This window comes from Heptranchias perlo, chromosome 13, assembly GCF_035084215.1.
Source record: "Heptranchias perlo isolate sHepPer1 chromosome 13, sHepPer1.hap1, whole genome shotgun sequence".
NCBI lineage: Eukaryota > Metazoa > Chordata > Chondrichthyes > Hexanchiformes > Hexanchidae > Heptranchias > Heptranchias perlo.
This window is the reverse complement of record NC_090337.1, coordinates 4,975,123-4,994,317: the sequence shown is the minus strand read 5'-3', so window position 1 is coordinate 4,994,317 and position 19,195 is coordinate 4,975,123. Positions and strand designations below refer to the sequence as shown.

General features: G+C 50.2%; 1 protein-coding gene across 3 annotated transcripts in view; it reads left to right on the top strand.

The window, feature by feature from the left end:
• LOC137331231 (phospholipase D1-like) overlaps positions 1-19,195 on the top strand; it is a 154,750-nt gene that overhangs the window by 71,557 nt on the left and 63,998 nt on the right. For all 3 annotated transcript variants that reach the window (XM_067994874.1, XM_067994875.1, XM_067994873.1), the window contains exons 9-15: positions 741-893; positions 5,655-5,804; positions 7,512-7,595; positions 9,395-9,476; positions 11,463-11,573; positions 13,362-13,568; positions 17,805-18,033. In XM_067994874.1, the coding sequence (XP_067850975.1) occupies positions 741-893; positions 5,655-5,804; positions 7,512-7,595; positions 9,395-9,476; positions 11,463-11,573; positions 13,362-13,568; positions 17,805-18,033 (1,016 nt within the window). The remainder of the gene's footprint in view (positions 1-740; positions 894-5,654; positions 5,805-7,511; positions 7,596-9,394; positions 9,477-11,462; positions 11,574-13,361; positions 13,569-17,804; positions 18,034-19,195) is intronic.

Sequence of the window (19,195 nt, the reverse complement as noted above, 5' to 3'; positions counted from 1 at the left end):
GATGTCTGGAAGCAGTTCTTCACACAAAGGGGAGTGGAAATCTGGAACTCTCTCCCCAAAAAGGCTGTGGGTTAATTGAAAATTTCAAAACTGAGATTGATAGATTTTTGTTAGGCGAGGGTATTAAGGGTTACGGAACCAAGGCGGGTAAATGGAGTTAAAATACAGATCAGCCATGATCTAATTGAATGGCGGAACGGGCTCGAGGGGATTAATGGCCTCCCCCTGTTCCTATGTTCCTATTCCTGCCTATTTTTATAGTGCCTTCAACATAGTAAAACGTCCCGAGATGCTTCACAGGAGCATAGTCAGACAAAATTTGACACCGAGCCACATAAAGAGATAATAGGACAGGCGACTTGGTCAAAGAGGTAGATTTTAAGGAGCGTCTTAAAGGAGAAGAGAGCGGTGGAGAGATTTAGGGAGAGAATTCCAGAGCTTAGGGCCTAGGCAGTTGAAGGCATAGCCACCAATGGTGAAGCAATGAAAATTGGGGCTTGTAGGGTTGTAGGGCTGGAGGAGTTTACAGCGATAGGGAGGTGGGGGGGCGAGAGCCATGGGGGGATTTGAAAACAAGGATGACAATTTTAAAATCGAGACATTGTCGGACCGAGAGCCAATGTAGGTCAACGAGCACAGGGGGTGCAGAGGTCAATTTCACTCTAAACCGTTACTGTTGCCCTGAGCAGGGTCTGTTTGTGGTGTCCATTCTAGCGCTGCCCTTGTGTTTTCTCCCTCAGGTGGTTGGCATTGAAAGATTCCTTCCTCTTGTACATGAAGCCAGACTCGGGTGCCATTGCCTTCGTTCTGCTAGTGGACAAAGAATTCAGCATCAAAATGGGCACCAAGGACACGGAGACTAAATACGGCATCAGAATCGAAAACCTGTCCAGGTATGGCACAAACTGTGCTCGTTTGGTAATAATTGCATCAAATCACAATCAATGGTGGCTCAGTGGGTCACACTCTCACCTCTGAGTTAGAAGATCATGGGTTCAAGTCCCACTCCAGAAACCTGAACACATAATCCAAGCTGACACTCAGAGTGCAGTGCTGAGGAAGTGCTACACTGTCGGAGGTGCCGCCTTTCGGATGAGACGTTTAAACCGAGGCCCCGTCTGCCCTCTCATGTGGACGTAAAAGATCCCATGGCCACTATTTGAAGAAGAGCAGGGGAGTTGTCCTGGGGCCAACATTTATCCCTCAATCAACATCACTAAAACAGATTATCTGCTCATTTATCTCATTGCTGTTTGTGGGATCTTGCTGTGCACAAATTGGCTGCCACGTTTCCTACATTACAACAGTGACTACACTTCAAAAGAATTTAATTGGCTGTAAAGTGCTTTAGGAGTCCTGAGGTTGTGAAATGTGCTATAAAAATGCAAGTTCGTTCGTTCGTTCTTTACTGTTCTCAACCTCTCTGGGGGCCTTGCACTGTGGGTCTTTGATCTTTCCTTGGGTTCTCCAATGTTAAGCAGAACACAAGCAGGCCAAACTTTGTTCTTACCTGATCATAGGATCATAGAATGATACAGCACAGAAGGAGGCCATTTGGCCCATTGTGCCAGTGCTGGCTCTTTGAAAGAGCTATCCAATTAGACCCACTCCCCTACCCTTTCCCCATAGCCCTGCAAATTTTTCCCCTTCAAATATTTATCCAATTCTATTTTGAAAGTTATTATTGAATCTGCTTCCACCGCCCTTTCAGGCAGCACATTCCAGATCATAACAACTCGCTGCATAAATTTTTTTTTCCTCATGTTGCTTCTGGTTCTTTTGCCAATTAACTCTCCACATAACTGAAGTCCCTCCTCCCTGGTACCATTCTAGTAAATCTCCTCTGCACCCTCTCCAAGGCCTTGACATCTTTCCTAATGTGTGGTGCCCAGAATTGGACACAATACTCCAGCCGAGGCCTAACCAGTGTTTTATAAAGATTTAGCATAACTTCCTTGCTTTTGTACTCTATGCCTCTATTAATAAAGCCCAGGATCCCATATGCCTTTTTTAACAGCCTTCTCAACTTGTCCTGACACCTTCAAAGATTTGTGTACGTACACCCCCAGGTCTCTCTGTTCCTGCACCCCCTTTAAAATTGTACCATTTACTTTATATTGCCTCTCCTCATTCTTCCCACCAGAATGAATCACTTCACACTTCTCTGCGTAAAATTTCATCTGCCATGTGTCTGCCCATTTCACCAGTCTGTCTATGTCCTCCTGAAGTCTGTTACTATCCCCCACATTATTTATACTACATTCCCGAGTTTCGTGTCACCTGCAAACTTTAAAATTTTGCCCTTAATACTCAAGTCCAGGTCATTAATATGTATCAAAAAGAGCAGTGGTCCTAATACTGACCCCTGAGGGACACCACTGTATACTTCCCTCCAGTCTGAAAAACAACCGTTCACCACTACTCTCTGCTTTCTGTCCCTCAGTCAATTTTGTATCCATGCTGCCACTGTCCCTTTAATCCCATGGGCTTCAATTTTGATAACATGTCAATTATGTGGCACTTTATCAAATGCCTTTTGAAAGTCGATATACACAACATCAACCACACACCCCTCATCAACCCTCTCCGTTACTTCATCAAAGAACTCAATCAAGTTGGTGAAACACAATTTTCATTTAACAAATCCGTGCTGACTTTCATTTATTAGCCCATATTTTTCCAAGTGCCAATTAATTTTGTCCCGGATTATTGCCTCTAAAAGTTTCCCCACCACCGACATTAGGTTAACTGGCCTGTAAATGTCTAGTTTGTCCCTCTCCCCTTTTTTTGATCGGGGTGTAACATTTACAATCCTCCAGTCCTCTTGCTCTATTCCCATATCTAAGGAGGATTGGAAGATTGTGGCCAGAGCCTCCTTAATTTCCACCCTTACTTCCCTCAGTAACCTAGGATGCATCACATCCGAACCGGGTGACTTTTCGACTTTGAGTGCTGCCAATCTTTTAAGTTCCTCCTCTTTATCTATTTTTATCCTATCCAATTTCTCTACTGCCTCCTCCTTTACTGCTACATTGGCAGCATTCTCTTCTCTAGCGAAGACCGATGCAAAGTGTTCATTTAGTACCTCAACCATACCCTCTGCCTCCACAAGAAGATCTCCTTTTTGGTCCCGAATCAGCAGCACCCTTCCTTTGACTACCCTTTTACTGTTTATGTGTTTATAAAAGACTTTTGGGTTCCCTTTTACGTTGCCTGCTAATCTATTCTCATACTCTCTCTTTGCTTCTTTGTACATTTTGTATTCAACTTGGTTCTCTACTGAATTCTGAACCCGACATTTGTTATAAGCCTTTTTCTGTTTCATTTTAATCTCGATATCTTTAGTCATCCAGGGAGCTCTAGGTTTGGATGCCCTTCCTTTCCCCCACGTGGTAATGTGTCTACTCTGTACCCAAACCATCTTCTCTTTGAAGGCTTCCCATTGTTTAATTGCTGTTTTGCCTGCCAATCTTTGATTCCAATCCACCTGGGCCAGATCCCGTTTCAACTCACTGAAATTCGCCCTCCTCCAGTCGAGTATTTTCACATTTAATTTTCTCCTTGTCCTTTTCCATAACTACTCTGAAACTAATAATGTTGTGATCACTGATAATCGGCAGGAGTCACTGGAGAGTGAACGGGAATCCTCGCTGATCTTTCTTCCCCGTCCATGACTCACGGGTACTGAGGCCATTATGACGCTGACATACCAACATAGGGAACTGATGGGCAGGAAAAGCGCAGCTGGTCCACCAAGCTTGCCCCACACCATGATGGTCGAAACATCGTGACTAAACACTTTCTCCCTCTGTCCCACCCCCCCTAACCCCCCACTGCCACCCCCTGCCCGCCCAATATAATCTCCTGGGAGAGGCAAAAATAAACAGAAAAAACCCAGGGCCAATAAGGGAAAAAATACTGTGTAAAATTCCTCTCCGACCCCCTCGGGCAATGGAAACCAAGCGTTATCTGTAAAGAAGCTTTTCTTCTATATGGTGCGCTCTCTGCCCCCAGTCAGGAACCGATCCAGCTCCCTCTTGAAGGCAGAGGGTCGGCTCCCACCTCACCAGCCGGCAACACATTCCAGAGGCTCACTGCTGTCCGGGGAAAGAGGAACCGCCCAACACCCAGTCTATTCCCACTCTTCCATAGTTTAAACTCCTGTTCCCTGGTCCTCCCCAACCTGTTAAACTGGAATGATCTATCAATAGGGATGTTATCCAGCCTCTTCATTATTTTATAGACCTCTATCAGGTCGCTATTAAGTCTGTGCTGATTTAGAGTGAATAGACTCAGCTGTTTAAGCCTATCTGAGTAACTGAGGTTCTTTAAGCTAAGAATCATTCTTGTAGCTCTCCTCTGGACCTTTTCCAAGGCCATTATATCACCCACGTGAGGTGACGGTAGAGTTAAGAGTAACCTCTATCCAGCCTCATCTCGAGCAGCGGTGTGACATGGCACAAATGGGGCAAAATTGGGCAAGAGGTCCAGCAATCCACCGTAATCGGTCTTAAAGGGATTTACAATTGACGTACCTCGGAGACAACTGAAAACCGGCTGAGAATTGATTTCTATCAGCGCCAACGTGGCTTATGTTGTTTAGTATTATGGGTTGGTTCCCTAGGTGCCTTCGAATTTGCAACATTTACAGAAACGCTGTGCAAATATTGTCACGAGGAAGGACAATAGTGATGATAAATTCACAAATCCATCCCCAACCAATGAGGCAGATTGAAATGAAAAATGAAAGGCCTTAACCTTCAATTAGTGAACTGGAAAGATGTGAGCAGATGGGAAAGTAATAAAGAAATGTTTATCGGAGAGTGTCGATTACATTGTAATTAAACCCAGGAAGTCTTTATAGCACACGATCATTTACTTTGGATGATGTGTTACTAGGGAATCATTAACAAGTCAAACAAACGAGTCCGGGCGATTGATCCAGTAAAAGATGTTTTGTTAACAGAACTTAATGTCGGGTTCGAAGGAACAGACTGTGCTGAGTCAGCTGATCAGAGCCAGAACAATTGTCGGAGCACTGTGTTCGATTTCAGCAGGTCTGGTTTAAATACCAGCCGTGGCTCAGTGGGAGGTCGGGGGTTCATAACCCCACTCCAGAGACTTAAACACAAAATCTAGGTTGACACTCCCAGTGCCAGTATTGAGGGAGTGCAGCACTCTCGGAGGGTCAGTACTGAGGGAGGGCTGCACCGCCCAACAGGCAGTACTGAAGGAGTGCTGCACTGTCCATGGGGAAGTAGTGAGGGGATACTGCACTGTTCAAGGGTCAGTACTGAGGAAGGGCTACACTGTCCAAGGGTCAGTACTGAGGGTGGGCTGCACTGTCGGAGGGGCAGTACTGAGGGAGGGCTGCACTGTTGGAGGGGCAGTACTGAGGGAGGGCTGCAGTGTTGGAGGGGCAGTACAGAGGGAGGGCTGCACTGTCGGAGGGGCAGTACTGAGAGAGAGCTGCACTGTTGGGGGGGTCAGTACTGAGGGAGGGCTGCACTGTTGGAGGGGCAGTACTGAGGGAGGGCTGCACTGTTGGAGGGGCAGTACTGAGGGAGCGCTGCACTGTTGGAGGGGCAGTACTGAGAGAGTTCTGGCCAACACTGAAACACAAATTGACTGATGTTCTTTCTGTCCTGTTCCAGGACTCTGATTATTAAATGCAACAATTACCGCCATGCTCGATGGTGGGGTCAAGCGATAGAGGAGTTCATTCACAAACATGCCAAAGTCTTCCTGGAGGATCAACGCTTTAAATCCTTCGCAGCTGTGCATGAAAACACGCTTTCCAAATGGTAACCAATCACTGCGTAACAGGCAGGAAACGAATGGGAATGGGTTGCACCTTCTCGCTAAATATCTCAGCTTTTTCATTTTAATTTTCAGAAAGGTGCTTGTTTCTGCATTAGTGTAAGCACAGGAAGAGGTCATTAAGCCCAAAGAGTTCTGTTCTCTTTAGACAGATACACCCCATCTCCCCACTTGCTCACCTCCCCACTCCCCATCTCCCCACGCCCCACCTCCCCACTCCCCACCTCCCCACCTCCCCACTCCCCATCTCCCCACTCCCCACCTCCCCACTCCCCGCCTCCCCACTCCCCACCTCCCCACCTCCCCACTCCCCACCTCCCCACTCCCCATCTCCCCACTCCCCACCTCCCCACTCCCCATCTCCCCACTCCCCACCTCCCCACTCCCCACCTCCCCACTCCCCACTCCCCATCTCCCCACTCCCCACCTCCCCACTCCCCACCTCCACACTCCCCATCTCCCCACTCCCCACCTCCCCACCTCCCCACTCCCCACCTCCCCACTCCCCACCTCCCCACTCCCCATCTCCCCACTCCCCACCTCCCCACTTCCCATCTCCCCACCTCCCCACTCCCCATCTCCCCACTCCCCACCTCCCCACTCCCCACCTCCCCACTCCCCACCTCCCCACTCCCCACCTCCCCACTCCCCACCTCCCCACTCCCCACCTCCCCACTCCCCATCTCCCCACTCCCCACCTCCCATCTCCCCACCTCCACGCTCCCCACCTCCCCACTCCCCACCTCCCCACTCCCCACCTCCCCACCTCCCCACTCCCCACCCCCCATCTCCCCGCTCCCCACCTCCCCACCTCCCCACTCCCCATCTCCCCACTCCCCACCTCCCCGCTCCCCATCTCCCCGCTCCCCACCTCCCCACTCCCCATCTCCCCAATTACTCACTGACTCTTAAATCCTTCTATCTCCAAAAATAACAGAAAATGCTGGAAATACACAGCAGGTCAGTCAGCTTCTGTAAAGAGAAGGGACCAGCCTCGCATCGGTGGTGGGGAAACTTTTAGAGACAATAATCCAGGACAAAATTAATTGGCACTTGGAAAAGAATGGGCTAATAAATAAAAATCAGGACGGATTTGATAAATGAAAATCGTGTTTGACTAACTTGATTGAGTTCTTTGATGAAGTAACGTTTGATGAAGTAACGGAGAGGGTTGATGAGGGGAGTGCGGTTGATGTTGTGTATATGGACTTTCAAAAGGCATTTGATAAAGTGCCACATAACAGACTTGTTAGCAAAATTAAAGCCCATGGGATTAAAGGGACAGTGGCAGCGTGGATACAAAATTGGCTAAGGGACAGAAAGCAGAGAGTAGTGGTGAACGGTTGTTTTTCAGACTGGAGGGAAGTTTACAGTTCTGTTCTCTTTAGAGAGATACACCCCATCTCCCCAGGAGTCAGTATAAGGACCACTGCTCTTTTTGATATATATTAATGACTGGACTTGGGTATAGAGGGTCTAATTTCAAAGTTCGCAGATGACACAAAACTCAGAAATACAGTTAACAATGTGGACGATAGTATTGGACTTCAGGAGGACAGAGACAGACTGGTGAAATGGGCAGACACATGGTGGATGAAATTTAATACAGAGAAGTGTGAAGTGTTTGAAATGTTTCTGAGATATGATGAGACGCTTATGTAAATATAATCCCTGCCTCATTTTATACACAGGTACGTAAATGCTAAAGGCTACTTTGAAGATTTGGCAGATGCTATGGAAGATGCAAAGGAGGAAATATTTATCACAGACTGGTGGTAAGTCGGTCGGTCGAGATGTGATGTTAGTCTTTGATTTTATGTTCTTGTTTTAATCATTTTTCCCGTTAGTTTCCTCCCCTTTCACTGAAGGTGTTGACCCCCACCCTGCTCCCAGCTGGGGTAATAGTTCACAGGTGCCTGACACCCCACCATTAAACACACCCACCCAGCCATCTTCATGCATTAGCCTTGACAGTAAACGTCAACAGACTATTCATCCATGGGTGGCATTACAGCCAGGACCATTTCTGTCCACACCCGACCTGATTTCCTGCCCGCTATGAACGGAAAATCACTGGACTGCGCAGCCCGCCATTTCTTGACCCGAGCGCCAACTGAAAGAATCAGCCTCCCCGGACTCCATGCACGGTGCGTTACCGAGATATCCAGTCCAGGACGGCCCCACAAGTACCAAGCCTGCCCAGCTCAGCTGGGGGAGATGGTTAAAGCTGGTGCATTTTGCCTCAGTGCCACCTTGTTTGCAAAGCAGCAACAAAAAAAGAAAATCAAGCAGGGTTGGTTCAGGAGCGGGAACCTCTCTCTCTCGCCCGTGGACATTGACGGAGGACAGGGATTGGGCCGGCCATCAATGCCCATCACTGCCAAATGACCTGTCACAACGATTACCCATGAAAAATTACCCCTCGAGCGAGCCATGGGCAGCCTGTGGACCTAGACCCCAGGGAAGGGTCAGCACCCAGAGGCCGTGAGTTCAAATTCCCACCATCACAAGGTGTGAAACTGAATTCGATAAATCTGGTGATTCGTGGGCCGACACCAGGAAAAGAAATGACCATGAAAACTGCCAGATTGTCCTAAAAACCCAACTGGCTCATTAATGTCCTTCAGGGAACGGAATCTGCTGGCCCTGCCTGGTCAGGTCTACATGTGACTCCAGTCCCACATGAAGTGGTTGACTTTTTATCCCTTCTGAAGCAAGTCATTCCATTGCTTTGAAAAGAGGGTCCAACTGGTTTCTCAAGGCAATGAGGGGTGGGCAGTAAATGCAGCTTAAAAACAAACCATCAGGAGAGGAGGGGAGAAAACGGGAAGAATGATTGAGAAAATACTCCTGTTCATCTGTTGCTGAAACCCACATCCATTCCTTTCTTAGCTCCAGACTCGATTATTCTAAGTGTCTCCTGGCCGGCCTCCCATCTTCCACCCTCCGTAATCTTGAGCTCATCCAAAACTCTCCTGCCCGTATCCTAACTCGCACCAAGTCCAGTTCACCTATAACCCCTGTGCTGGCCGACCTTCATTGGCTCCCGGTTCAGCAACGCCTCGATTTAAAAAATTCTTATTCATGTGTTCAAATCCCTCCATGGCCTCACCCACTCCCTATCTCTGTGACCTCCTCCAGCCATACAACCCTCCGAGATCTCTGCGTTCCTCCAATTCTGGCCTCTTGCACATCCCCAATTTTCATCGCTCCACCATTGGCGGCCGTGCCTTCAGCTGCCTGGGCCCTGAGCTCTGGAATTCCCTCCCTAAACCTCTCCACCTCTCTCTCCTCCTTAAAACCTACTTCTTTGACCAAGCTTTTGGTCACCTGTCCTAATATCTTCTTATGTGGCTCAGTGTCAAATTTTGTTTGATAATCGCTCCTGTGAAGCTCTTTGGGACATTTTGCTATGTTAAAGGCGCTATATAAATGCAAGTTGTTGATGTTGTTGATATTGGAACCCTGTGTTATGGAGAGTTCTAGGTCTGCAACGGATCTCTGGGACTGAATGGGCCTAAATGTATAGATATCTATTTAACGCTCTTCTGTTCTTTGATTTGGTGGAGCACAGGCTGAGTCCAGAAATCTTTCTCAAGAGGCCTGTGGTGGAAGGGAATCGCTGGAGATTGGACTACCTACTCAAACGCAAAGCCGTGAGTTCCTTTCGCCCGCGTCCCTGCCTATGTGTTGTCGGGGAGGACCGAGCATGCTCTCGCTGGATTTCCAGCACCTGGATCAATGGCAGTGGGTCTTCAGAGGGGTGGGACTTCTGCCCATCCCCTTGCCCACTGCCCCCGCCACACCCCCTCCCATAACCCCACTTCCCAGGGTCAAGGTAATGTCCATAGTGGAGGGTGGGCACTGTGCCCATTGCCATACTGTTGAGTGTCAGCCATGGCTCAGTGGGTAGCACTCTCACCTCTCAGTCAAAAGGTCGTGGATTCCAGTCCCACTCCGGAGACTTGAGCCTCATAATCGAGGCTGACGCTCCCAACGCCAGTACTGCGGGAGTGCTGCACAGTCGGAGGTGCCATCTTTTGGGTGAGACGTTAAAATGGGGCCCCTTCTGCCCTCTCAGGTGGATGTAAAAGATCCCACGGCCACTATTTCGAAGAAGAGCAGGGGAGTTCTCCTCAGTGTCTGGGGCCAATATTTATCCCTCAGCCAACATCACAAAAAAACAGATTACCTTGTCATTTATCTCATTGCTGTTTGTGGGGCCTTGCTTTGCGCTAATTGGCTGTCGTGTTTCCTACATTATAAGAGTGGCCACACTTCAAAAATTGATAATTGTGACATAAATGGAAACCTTTTCTTTTCTTTCTGTTGGGCCGCACACCTGAGCTTTGGGGGGGTGGGGAGTTTGTGGGGGGGGGTGGGGGATTGGCGTGGGAGGGGAGGGGTTCGGATTCGGTGCCTTGCCAGAGCACGGAGTGTCCAATGGTACCGGCTGAAAATAAATTATAATTTTTAAAAGCCATTCGATTGCCTTGGTCAAAGCATCTCTTTAAATGTTAACCTTTCCACCTCCTTGTCTCCCTAGCAAGACCGGGTGCTGGAATACAATAGGGTTCCTAATGCCCAATGCTGTTGATGCTTTAATGAAGGAAAATAGAAAGAATTACATAGAATGTACAGCACAGAAACAGGCCATTTGGCCCAACGGGTCCGTGCCGGTGTTTATACTCCACATTTATATTGCGTCTTTCATGACCTCAGGGCGTCCCAAAGCGCTTTACAGCCAATGAAGTGCTTTTTGAAGTGTAGTCACTGTTGTAATGTAGGAAACGCGGCAGACAATTTGTGCACAGCAAGATCCCACAAACAGCGATGAGATAAACAGACAGATAATGGGGGATGATTTTGACTTTAGGCCATAGTTTAAAATGGGCGATATCAGCTCCACCACCCGTTAAACATCTCTCCTGACGAACTCAATGGAAACAAAAATCGGGAGAGGTGTTTAACCGATATCGAAGAATTCACACGATTGTCTAAAGTCATAATTACCCCGTTGAGGGATAAATATTGGCCCAGGACACCAGGAGAACTCCCCTGCTCTTTTACACCCTTCAGTGCCCATCATCTTTAGCACTTCTTCACACAAAGGGGAGTGGAAATCTGGAACTCTCTCCCCCCAAAAGGCTGCGGATACTGGGGGTCAATTGGAGCTTTCGAGACTGAGATTGATAGATTTTTGTTGGGTAAGGGTATCGAGGGATATGGAGCAAAGGAGGGTAAATGGGGTTGAGGGGCAGGTCAGTCACGATCTGACTGAATGGAGGGACAGGCTCGAGGGGCTTTCTCTTCCTGTGTCCCAACGACCTTCCTCCTCCATTTATATCTTTGTAAACAATTTTACAACACCAAGTTATAGTCCAGCAATTTTATTTTAAATTCACAAGCTTTCGGAGATTTTCTCCTTCCTCAGGCAATTCACAAGCTTTCGGAGAAAATCTCCGAAAGCTTGTGAATTTAAAATAAAATTGCTGGACTATAACTTGGTGTTGTAAAATTGTTTACAATTGTCAACCCCAGTCCATCACCGGCATCTCCACATCATTTATATCTTGTGATGTTTTGCAAGAAGTGAAGTGAGGCCGGTTTAAATCTGTTTTCCTTCCTTCTTGTCACGGCAGCAACAAGGGGTGAAGATATTTGTGATTCTCTACAAGGAGGTGGAGCTTGCCCTTGGTATCAACAGCGAATACAGCAAGCGTACACTGATGCACCTTCATCCCAATATTAAGGTACGTTGCCTTCCACTAACAAATTAAGGCACGAGCAAGATCGGCCATGCCTTGGTTTGTAAAACAATCAATGGATTCTTGTAAATGGGAGACACAAAGAATTACATAGAATGTGCAGCATGGAAACAGGCCATTCGGCCCAACTGGTCTATCCCGGTGTTTATGCTCCACACGAGCCTCCTCCCTCCCTGCTTCATCTCACCCTATCAGCATATCCTTCTATTCCTTTCTCCCTCATGTGTTTATCGAGCTTCCCCTTAAACGCATCTATGTTATTCACCTCAACTACTCCTTGTGGCAGCGAGTTCCACATTCTCACCACTCTCTGGGCAAAGAAGTTTCTCCTGAATTCCCTATTGGATTTATCGGTGACTATCTTATATTTATGGCCCCGAGTTTTGGACTCCCCCACAAGTGGAAGCATCTTCTCTACGTCTACCCTATCAAACCCTTTCATAATCTTAAAGACCTCTATCAGGTCACCCCTCAGTCTTCTCTTTTCCAGAGAAAAGAACCCCAGCCTGTTCAATTTTTCCTGATTGGTATAACCTCTCAGTTCTGGTATTATCCTAGTAAATAGTTTTTGCACCTTCTCCAGTGCCTCTATATCCTTTTTACAATATCACGAGGAGCCGTGAAAATTGTTTCTCAAGGGGAATTCAGCGATCCCACACTCTCCACGGGAAGCTGTGCTCAAAAGGAATGCCGGTCAGAAAAGGGCTACAGTGTCGATTCTCCGGACTGCCCTCCCTTCAAGTGTGGCTGCCTCCTGAGAGCGCCTACTTCCACCTCCGTAACATCACCTGTCTCCGCCCCTGCCTCCACACATCTACTGCTGAAGCCTTCATCCGTGCCTTTGTCATCTCCAGACTCAATTATTCCAATGCTCTCCTGGCCAGCCTCCCATCTTCCACCATCCATAAACTTGAGCTCATCCAAAACTCTGCTGCCCGTATCCTAACTCACACCAAGTCCCGTTCACCCATCACCCCCTGTGCTCACTGACCTACACTGGCTCCCGGTCAGGCAATGCCTCGATTTTAAAATTCTCATCCTTGTGTTCAAATCCCTCCAAGGCCCTGCCCCTCCCTATCTCTGTAACCTCCTCCAGCCCTACAACTCCCTGAAATCTCTGCGCTCCTCCAAATCTGGCCCCTTGCGCATCCCCGATTTCCATCACTCCACCATTGGCGGCCGTGCCTTCAGCTGCCTAGGTCTGGAATTCCCTCCCTAAACCTCTCCGCCTCTCTCTCTCCTCCTTTAAGACACTCCTTAAAACCTACCTCTTTGACCAAGCTTTTGGTCACCTGTCCTAATATCTCCTTATGTGGCTCGGTGTCAAATTTTGTTTGATAATCGCTCCTGTGAAGCGCCTTGGGACGTTTTACTACGTTAAAGGCGCTATATAAATGCGAGTTGTTGTTGAATTTGCCCTCACTCCCCATAATTGAGTTTTTATCCCTGGGTTTTTTGCTCCTTGCCTGCAGGCCTGGGACGGAGCTTCATGAACCAGGAGTGCTTGTCGCGAATTTGGGAGCGGGGAGAGCTCTGGGCCTCGCGGGAATTCCCATCCAGTAATGGATAATCGGGAATGCAGATTAACAGACGGGAAATCCCTGGGGGTGGGGGTAAGGGGTCCCCCTTCCGAGCTCCTGTGGGTGAAACTCTTCCAGGAGCACGAACCCTGGGTCCCCACACCAGGCCCGTGGGCAAAAGAAAGGTCGTGCCAATCAGATATCTGAACGCCTGATGACCTGTTTCTCTTTTCTCTTCTGTCCTCTTGCTCAGGTGATGAGGCACCCAGACCACGTCTCATCCTCTGTGTACCTGTGGGCACATCATGAGAAGCTGGTGGTTATTGACCAGTCGGTGGCGTTTGTTGGGGGTATTGACTTGGCGTATGGGAGGTGGGACGACCACGAGCATCGACTGACCGACGTGGGCAGCGTGACGCGGAACACGCGGGCACCGTCCATCTCGCCGCCAAACCCAACGGTAAGGACAGCGCTGATCTTTATTTCTTTCAACCGGTGTTGTAGCTCAGGCCATCCTGAGCAGGAAAGTCCCAGGCTCCATCCCTGGCCTGTGATGAGTGTGTACATGCGCGTTCGTGCATGTGCGTGTCAGTGTGCACTTGTGTGAATGTGCACGTGTGTGTGCACGTGTGTTAATGTCCATGTCTGTGCACGTGCGGTGTTTGTGCACATGCATGGGTGTGCACGTGTGTGTATGCCTTTAAGTGCGTGTGTGAGTGCGTGTGCTTGAGTGTGTGTGCGCGTGTTGTATTTGTGCATGTGTCCGTGGCCGGATGAAGATAGGATTGGACTCAGTGTCTAAGTTCATACAGGTGAAGAACAGACACTTGGGGGAGATATCAGAGGCCCTGCTGCCACCCGTAGAACCCGATCCAAGTGTGAGTCAGTACCCGTAGAACCCAACCTTGATCTCTCTGTCCTCTCCAAAGTCCTTGAACGTAGAACGTGTTGTCGCCTCCCAAATCCGCGCCCATTTTATCCGCAACTCCATGTTTGAATCGCTCCAATCAGGTATCCCCCCCTGCCACAGTACTGAAACAGCCCTAATCAAAGTCACAAATGACATCCTATGTGACTGTGACGATGGTAAACTATCCCTCCTCATCCTTCTCCACCTGTCTGCAGCCTTTGACACAATTGACCACACCATCTTCCTCCAACGCCTCTCCTCCATTGTCCAGCTGGACGGGACTGCCCTCGCCTGGTTCCATTCTTATCTATCCAGTCGTAGCCAGAGAATCACCTGCAATGGTTCCACTTCCCACTCCCGCACCGTTACCTCTGGAGTCCCCCCAAGGATCTATCCCTGGCTCCCTCCTATTTCTCATCTACATGCTGCCCCTCGGCAACATCACCCGAAAACACAATGTCAGGTCCACATCCACAATACCCAGCTGTACCTCACCACCACCTCCCACGACCTAGACAGCATATAGAAAGTTCAGAGGGGAAGTGAAAAAGGAAATAAGAGGAGCAAAGAGAGAGTATGAGAATAGACTGGCGGCCGACATGAAAGGGAATCCAAAAGGAACTGGGTAAGTACTCGAAATGAAAAAATGTGCAGGGCTACGGGGATAGGGCAGGGCAGTGGGACTAGCTGGATTGCTCGTGCATAGAGCCGGCATGGACTCGATGGGCTGAATGGCCTCCTTCCGTGCTGTAACCTTCTATGATTCTATGACCCCTCCACTGTCTCTCATTTGTCACACTGCTTGTCCGAATCCAGTATTGGATGGGCAAAAATTTCCTCCAACTAAATATTGGGAAGACCAAAGCCATTGTCTTCGGTCCCACCACAAACTCCGTTCCTCAGCCACCGACTCCATCCCTCTCCCTCGCCACTGTCTGAGGCTGAACCACATCGTTTGCCACCTTGGCGTCCTTTTTGACCCTGAGATGAGCTTCCGACCCCATATCGTCTCCATCACCAAGACCGCCTACATCCACCCCCGTAAACATCACCCGTCTCCGCCCCTCCCTCAACTCATCTGCTGCTGAAACCCTCAACTGTGCCTTTGTAACCTCCAGACTCGACTATTCCAATGGATTCCCGGCCGGCCTCCCTCCATAAACTTGAGATCATCCAGAACACTTCTGGCTGTATCCTAACTCGCTCCGAGACCCGTGCTCCCATCACCCCAGTGCTCACTGGCCTACATTGGCTCCCGGTCTGGGAACGCCTCGATTTTAAAAGTGTTTTCATATATAAATGCAAGTTGTTGTTGTTGTTGTTGAGTCAGTGCCCGTGGAACCCTATCCCAGTGTGAGTCAGGGCCCGTGGAACCCTATCCCAGTGTGAGTCAGTGCCCGTGGAACTCTATCCCAGTGTGAGTCAGTGCCCGTGGAACCCTATCCCAGTGTGAGTCAGTGCCCGTGGAACCCAATCCCAGTGTGAGTCAGTGCCCGTGGAACCCTATCCCAGTGTGAGTCAGTGCCCGTGGAACCCTATCGCAGTGTGAGTCAGTGCCCGTGGAACCCTATCCCAGTGTGAGTGAGTGCCCGTGGAACTCTATCCCAGTGTGAGTCAGTGCCCGTGGAACTCTATCCCAGTGTGAGTCAGTGCCCGTGGAACCCTATCCCAGTGTGAGTGAGTGCCCGTGGAACTCTATCCCAGTGTGAGTGAGTGCCCGTGGAACCCTATCCCAGTGTGAGTCAGTGCCCGTGGAACTCTATCGCAGTGTGAGTCAGTGCCCGTGGAACCCTATCCCAGTGTGAGTGAGCGCCCGTGGAACCCTATCGCAGTGTGAGTCAGTGCCCGTGGAACCCTATCCCAGTGTGAGTGAGTGCCCGTGGAACCCTATCACAGTGTGAGTGAGTGCCCGTGGAACCCTATCCCAGTGTGAGTGAGTGCCCGTGGAACCCTATCCCAGTGTGAGTGAGTGCCCGTGGAACCCTATCCCAGTGTGAGTCAGTGCCTGTGGAACCCTATCCCAGTGTGAGTGAGTGCCCGTGGAACCCTATCCCAGTGTGAGTCAGCGCCCGTGGAACCCTATCCCAGTGTGAGTGAGTGCCCGTGGAACCCTATCCCAGTGTGAGCCAGTGCCCGTGGAACCCTATCCCAGTGTGAGTGAGTGCCCGTGGAACCCTATCCCAGTGTGAGTGAGTGCCCATGGAACCCTATCCCAGTGTGAGTGAGTGCCCGTGGAACCCTATCCCAGTGTGAGCCAGTGCCCGTGGAACCCTATCCCAGTGTGAGTCAGTGCCCGTGGAACCTTATCCCAGTGTGAGTCAGTGCCCGTGGAACCCTATCGCAGTGTGAGTCAGTGCCCGTGGAACCCTATCCCAGTGTGAGTCAGTGCCCGTGGAACCTTATCCCAGTGTGAGTCAGTGCCCGTGGAACCCTATCCCAGTGTGAGTCAGCGCCCGTGGAACCCTATCCCAGTGTGAGTCAGTGCCCATGGAACTCTATCCCAGTGTGAGTCAGCGCCCGTGAACCCTATCCCAGTGTGAGTCAGTGCCCGTGGAACTCTATCCCAGTGTGAGTCAGTGCCCGTGGAACCCTATCCCAGTGTGAGTCAGGGCCCGTGGAACCCTATCCCAGTGTGAGTCAGTGCCCGTGGAACCCTATACCAGTGTGAGTCAGGGCCCGTGGAACCCTATCGCAGTGTGAGTCAGGGCCCGTGGAACCCTATCCCAGTGTGATTGAGTGCCCGTGGAACCCTATCCCAGTGTGAGCCAGTGCCCGTGGAACCCTATCCCAGTGTGAGTCAGTGCCCGTGGAACCTTATCCCAGTGTGAGTCAGTGCCCGTGGAACCCTATCGCAGTGTGAGTCAGTGCCCGTGGAACCCTATCCCAGTGTGAGTCAGTGCCCGTGGAACCCTATCGCAGTGTGAGTCAGTGCCCGTGGAACCCTATCGCAGTGTGAATCAGTGCCCGTGGAACCCTATCCCAGTGTGAGTGAGTGCCCGTGGAACCCTATCGCAGTGTGAGTCAGTGCCCGTGGAACCTTATCCCAGTGTGAGTCAGTGCCCGTGGAACCCTATCCCAGTGTGAGTCAGCGCCCGTGGAACCCTATCCCAGTGTGAGTCAGTGCCCGTGGAACCCTATCCCAGTGTGAGTCAGCGCCCGTGAACCCTATCCCAGTGAGAGTCAGTGCCCGTGGAACCCTATCCCAGTGTGAGTCAGGGCCCGTGGAACCCTATCCCAGTGTGAGTCAGGGCCCGTGGAACCCTATCCCAGTGTGAGTCAGTGCCCGTGGAACCCTATCCCAGTGTGAGCCAATGCCCGTGGAACCCTATCCCAGTGTGAGTCAGTGCCCGTGGAACCCTATCCCAGTGTGAGTCAGTGCCCGTGGAACCCTATCCCAGTGTGAGCCAGTGCCCGTGGAACCCTATCCCAGTGTGAGCCAGTGCCCGTGGAACCCTATCCCAGTGTGAGTGAGTGCCCGTGGAACCCTATCCCAGTGTGAGTCAGTGCCCGTGGAACCCTATCCCAGTGTGAGTCAGCGCCCGTGGAACCCTATCCCAGTGTGAGTCAGCGCCCGCAGGAAAAGAGGGGGAAGAATTGGAGACCAAAAATAAAACCGTTCCCCCAATTCTACGTTACCTAAAATGTCCACAGAAAGGATCTGGTTGGCGCCAAAATGCCTTTGTCACAGTGACATTGCCCCCGGAGACCTCTCCCATCCCCCCCCCACTCCGGCCCCCCTATTTAATTCCGCCGGCAATTCACACAATTCATCGTTTTCCTTTTCAGTCGGGTTCCGTGCCCAGCGAGGGTGGAGCGGCCGATTGGGATGCCCAGCGGAACGGAGTGAAGGTCTCGTTCGAACGGAGTGTGGAGGAGGACACGGTGGACTCGTCCAGGATGAGGGGTGTAGGCAAGTGTAAGAAGGCCTTCCCGGTCTTCAGTCTGGTCAAGCAGCTGCAGAGACAGAACCTGGAGCACAGCGACAGTGTGAGCAGCATTGACAGTGCAGACCATGGTATGTGATTCAGACTGGGGGGGCGGCGGTTACCCTTTTTTAAAAATTCATTCTCGGGATGCGGGCGTCGCTGGCCAGGCCGGCATTTATTGCCCATCCCTAGTTGCCCCTGGAGAAGGTGGTGGTGGGGCTTCTTCTTGAACCGCTGCAGTCCGTGTGGTGAAGGTTCTCCCACAGTGCTGTTAGGAAGGGAGTTCCAGGATTTTGACCCAGCGACGATGAAGGAACGGCCGATATATTTCCAAGTCGGGACGGTGTGTGACTTGGAGGGGACTTGGGGTGGTGTTGTTCCCAAGCACCTGCTGCCCTTGTCCTTCTAGATGGTTGAGGTCACAGGTTTGGGAGGTTCTGATCAGGCATGTGAGCATCATTATCGAGTGACGTAATGCTGAGCATTAAACTGCATGACTTATTGAAATCGCCTGCATGTAAATTTAATGAAGCCAAATGATTGTCGCTAATTAACCAATTCACCAGCTGTTAGATGATGGTCGATTGTTGTGAGTTGTTCCTCTTTGGACAGTGTTTGGTGTGAGGAGTGACCAGGGTTTGGGGGACGGTGGGTGGTGTAGTGAGGGGGGTGGGAGGTAGCACAGATTTTCCTAAAACATTCGCTGTCTTATTACCTCAAAACATAAGAGAGTGACAGAGAGGCTTCAAAAATACCAAACTACCATCTCTTGGACAACCATCACCTTCTGCGGTTGACCCGCAGAGTTGGGCAAGACGGAGAGAGTTGGGGTGAAGGTCGTCACTCTCCACCGGGTGTAAGAATCCGACATGACATGTGTTTGGGGAATGTCGGCCCAGTTCCTAGACCTGAGAGGCCTACAGCAGTGGCAAAGCCTACAGGCTGCGGGGCCTCCCAGCTGCTATTGTTACACTGGATGTGGTCGGGACCTGAGACCCTCTATCTCAAGTATCTCCCTCCTGACCGCTATCCCTGGTGAAGCAGACTACGGTTCACTAGCCAGGGAGAGGGCATTCTTGCCTTCAGCTCGAGTACAGTTAACCACACCAATAAATAGATTAGTCTCAAGAATTAATTGTTCATTTAGCATCAGATTTCTCCAAATACGTAAATCTTACTTCAGGTGGCTAAGTTCAACAAGAGGCAGGCAATAACAGAACAGTTTGCATACACAACAGCAATACAACCAAA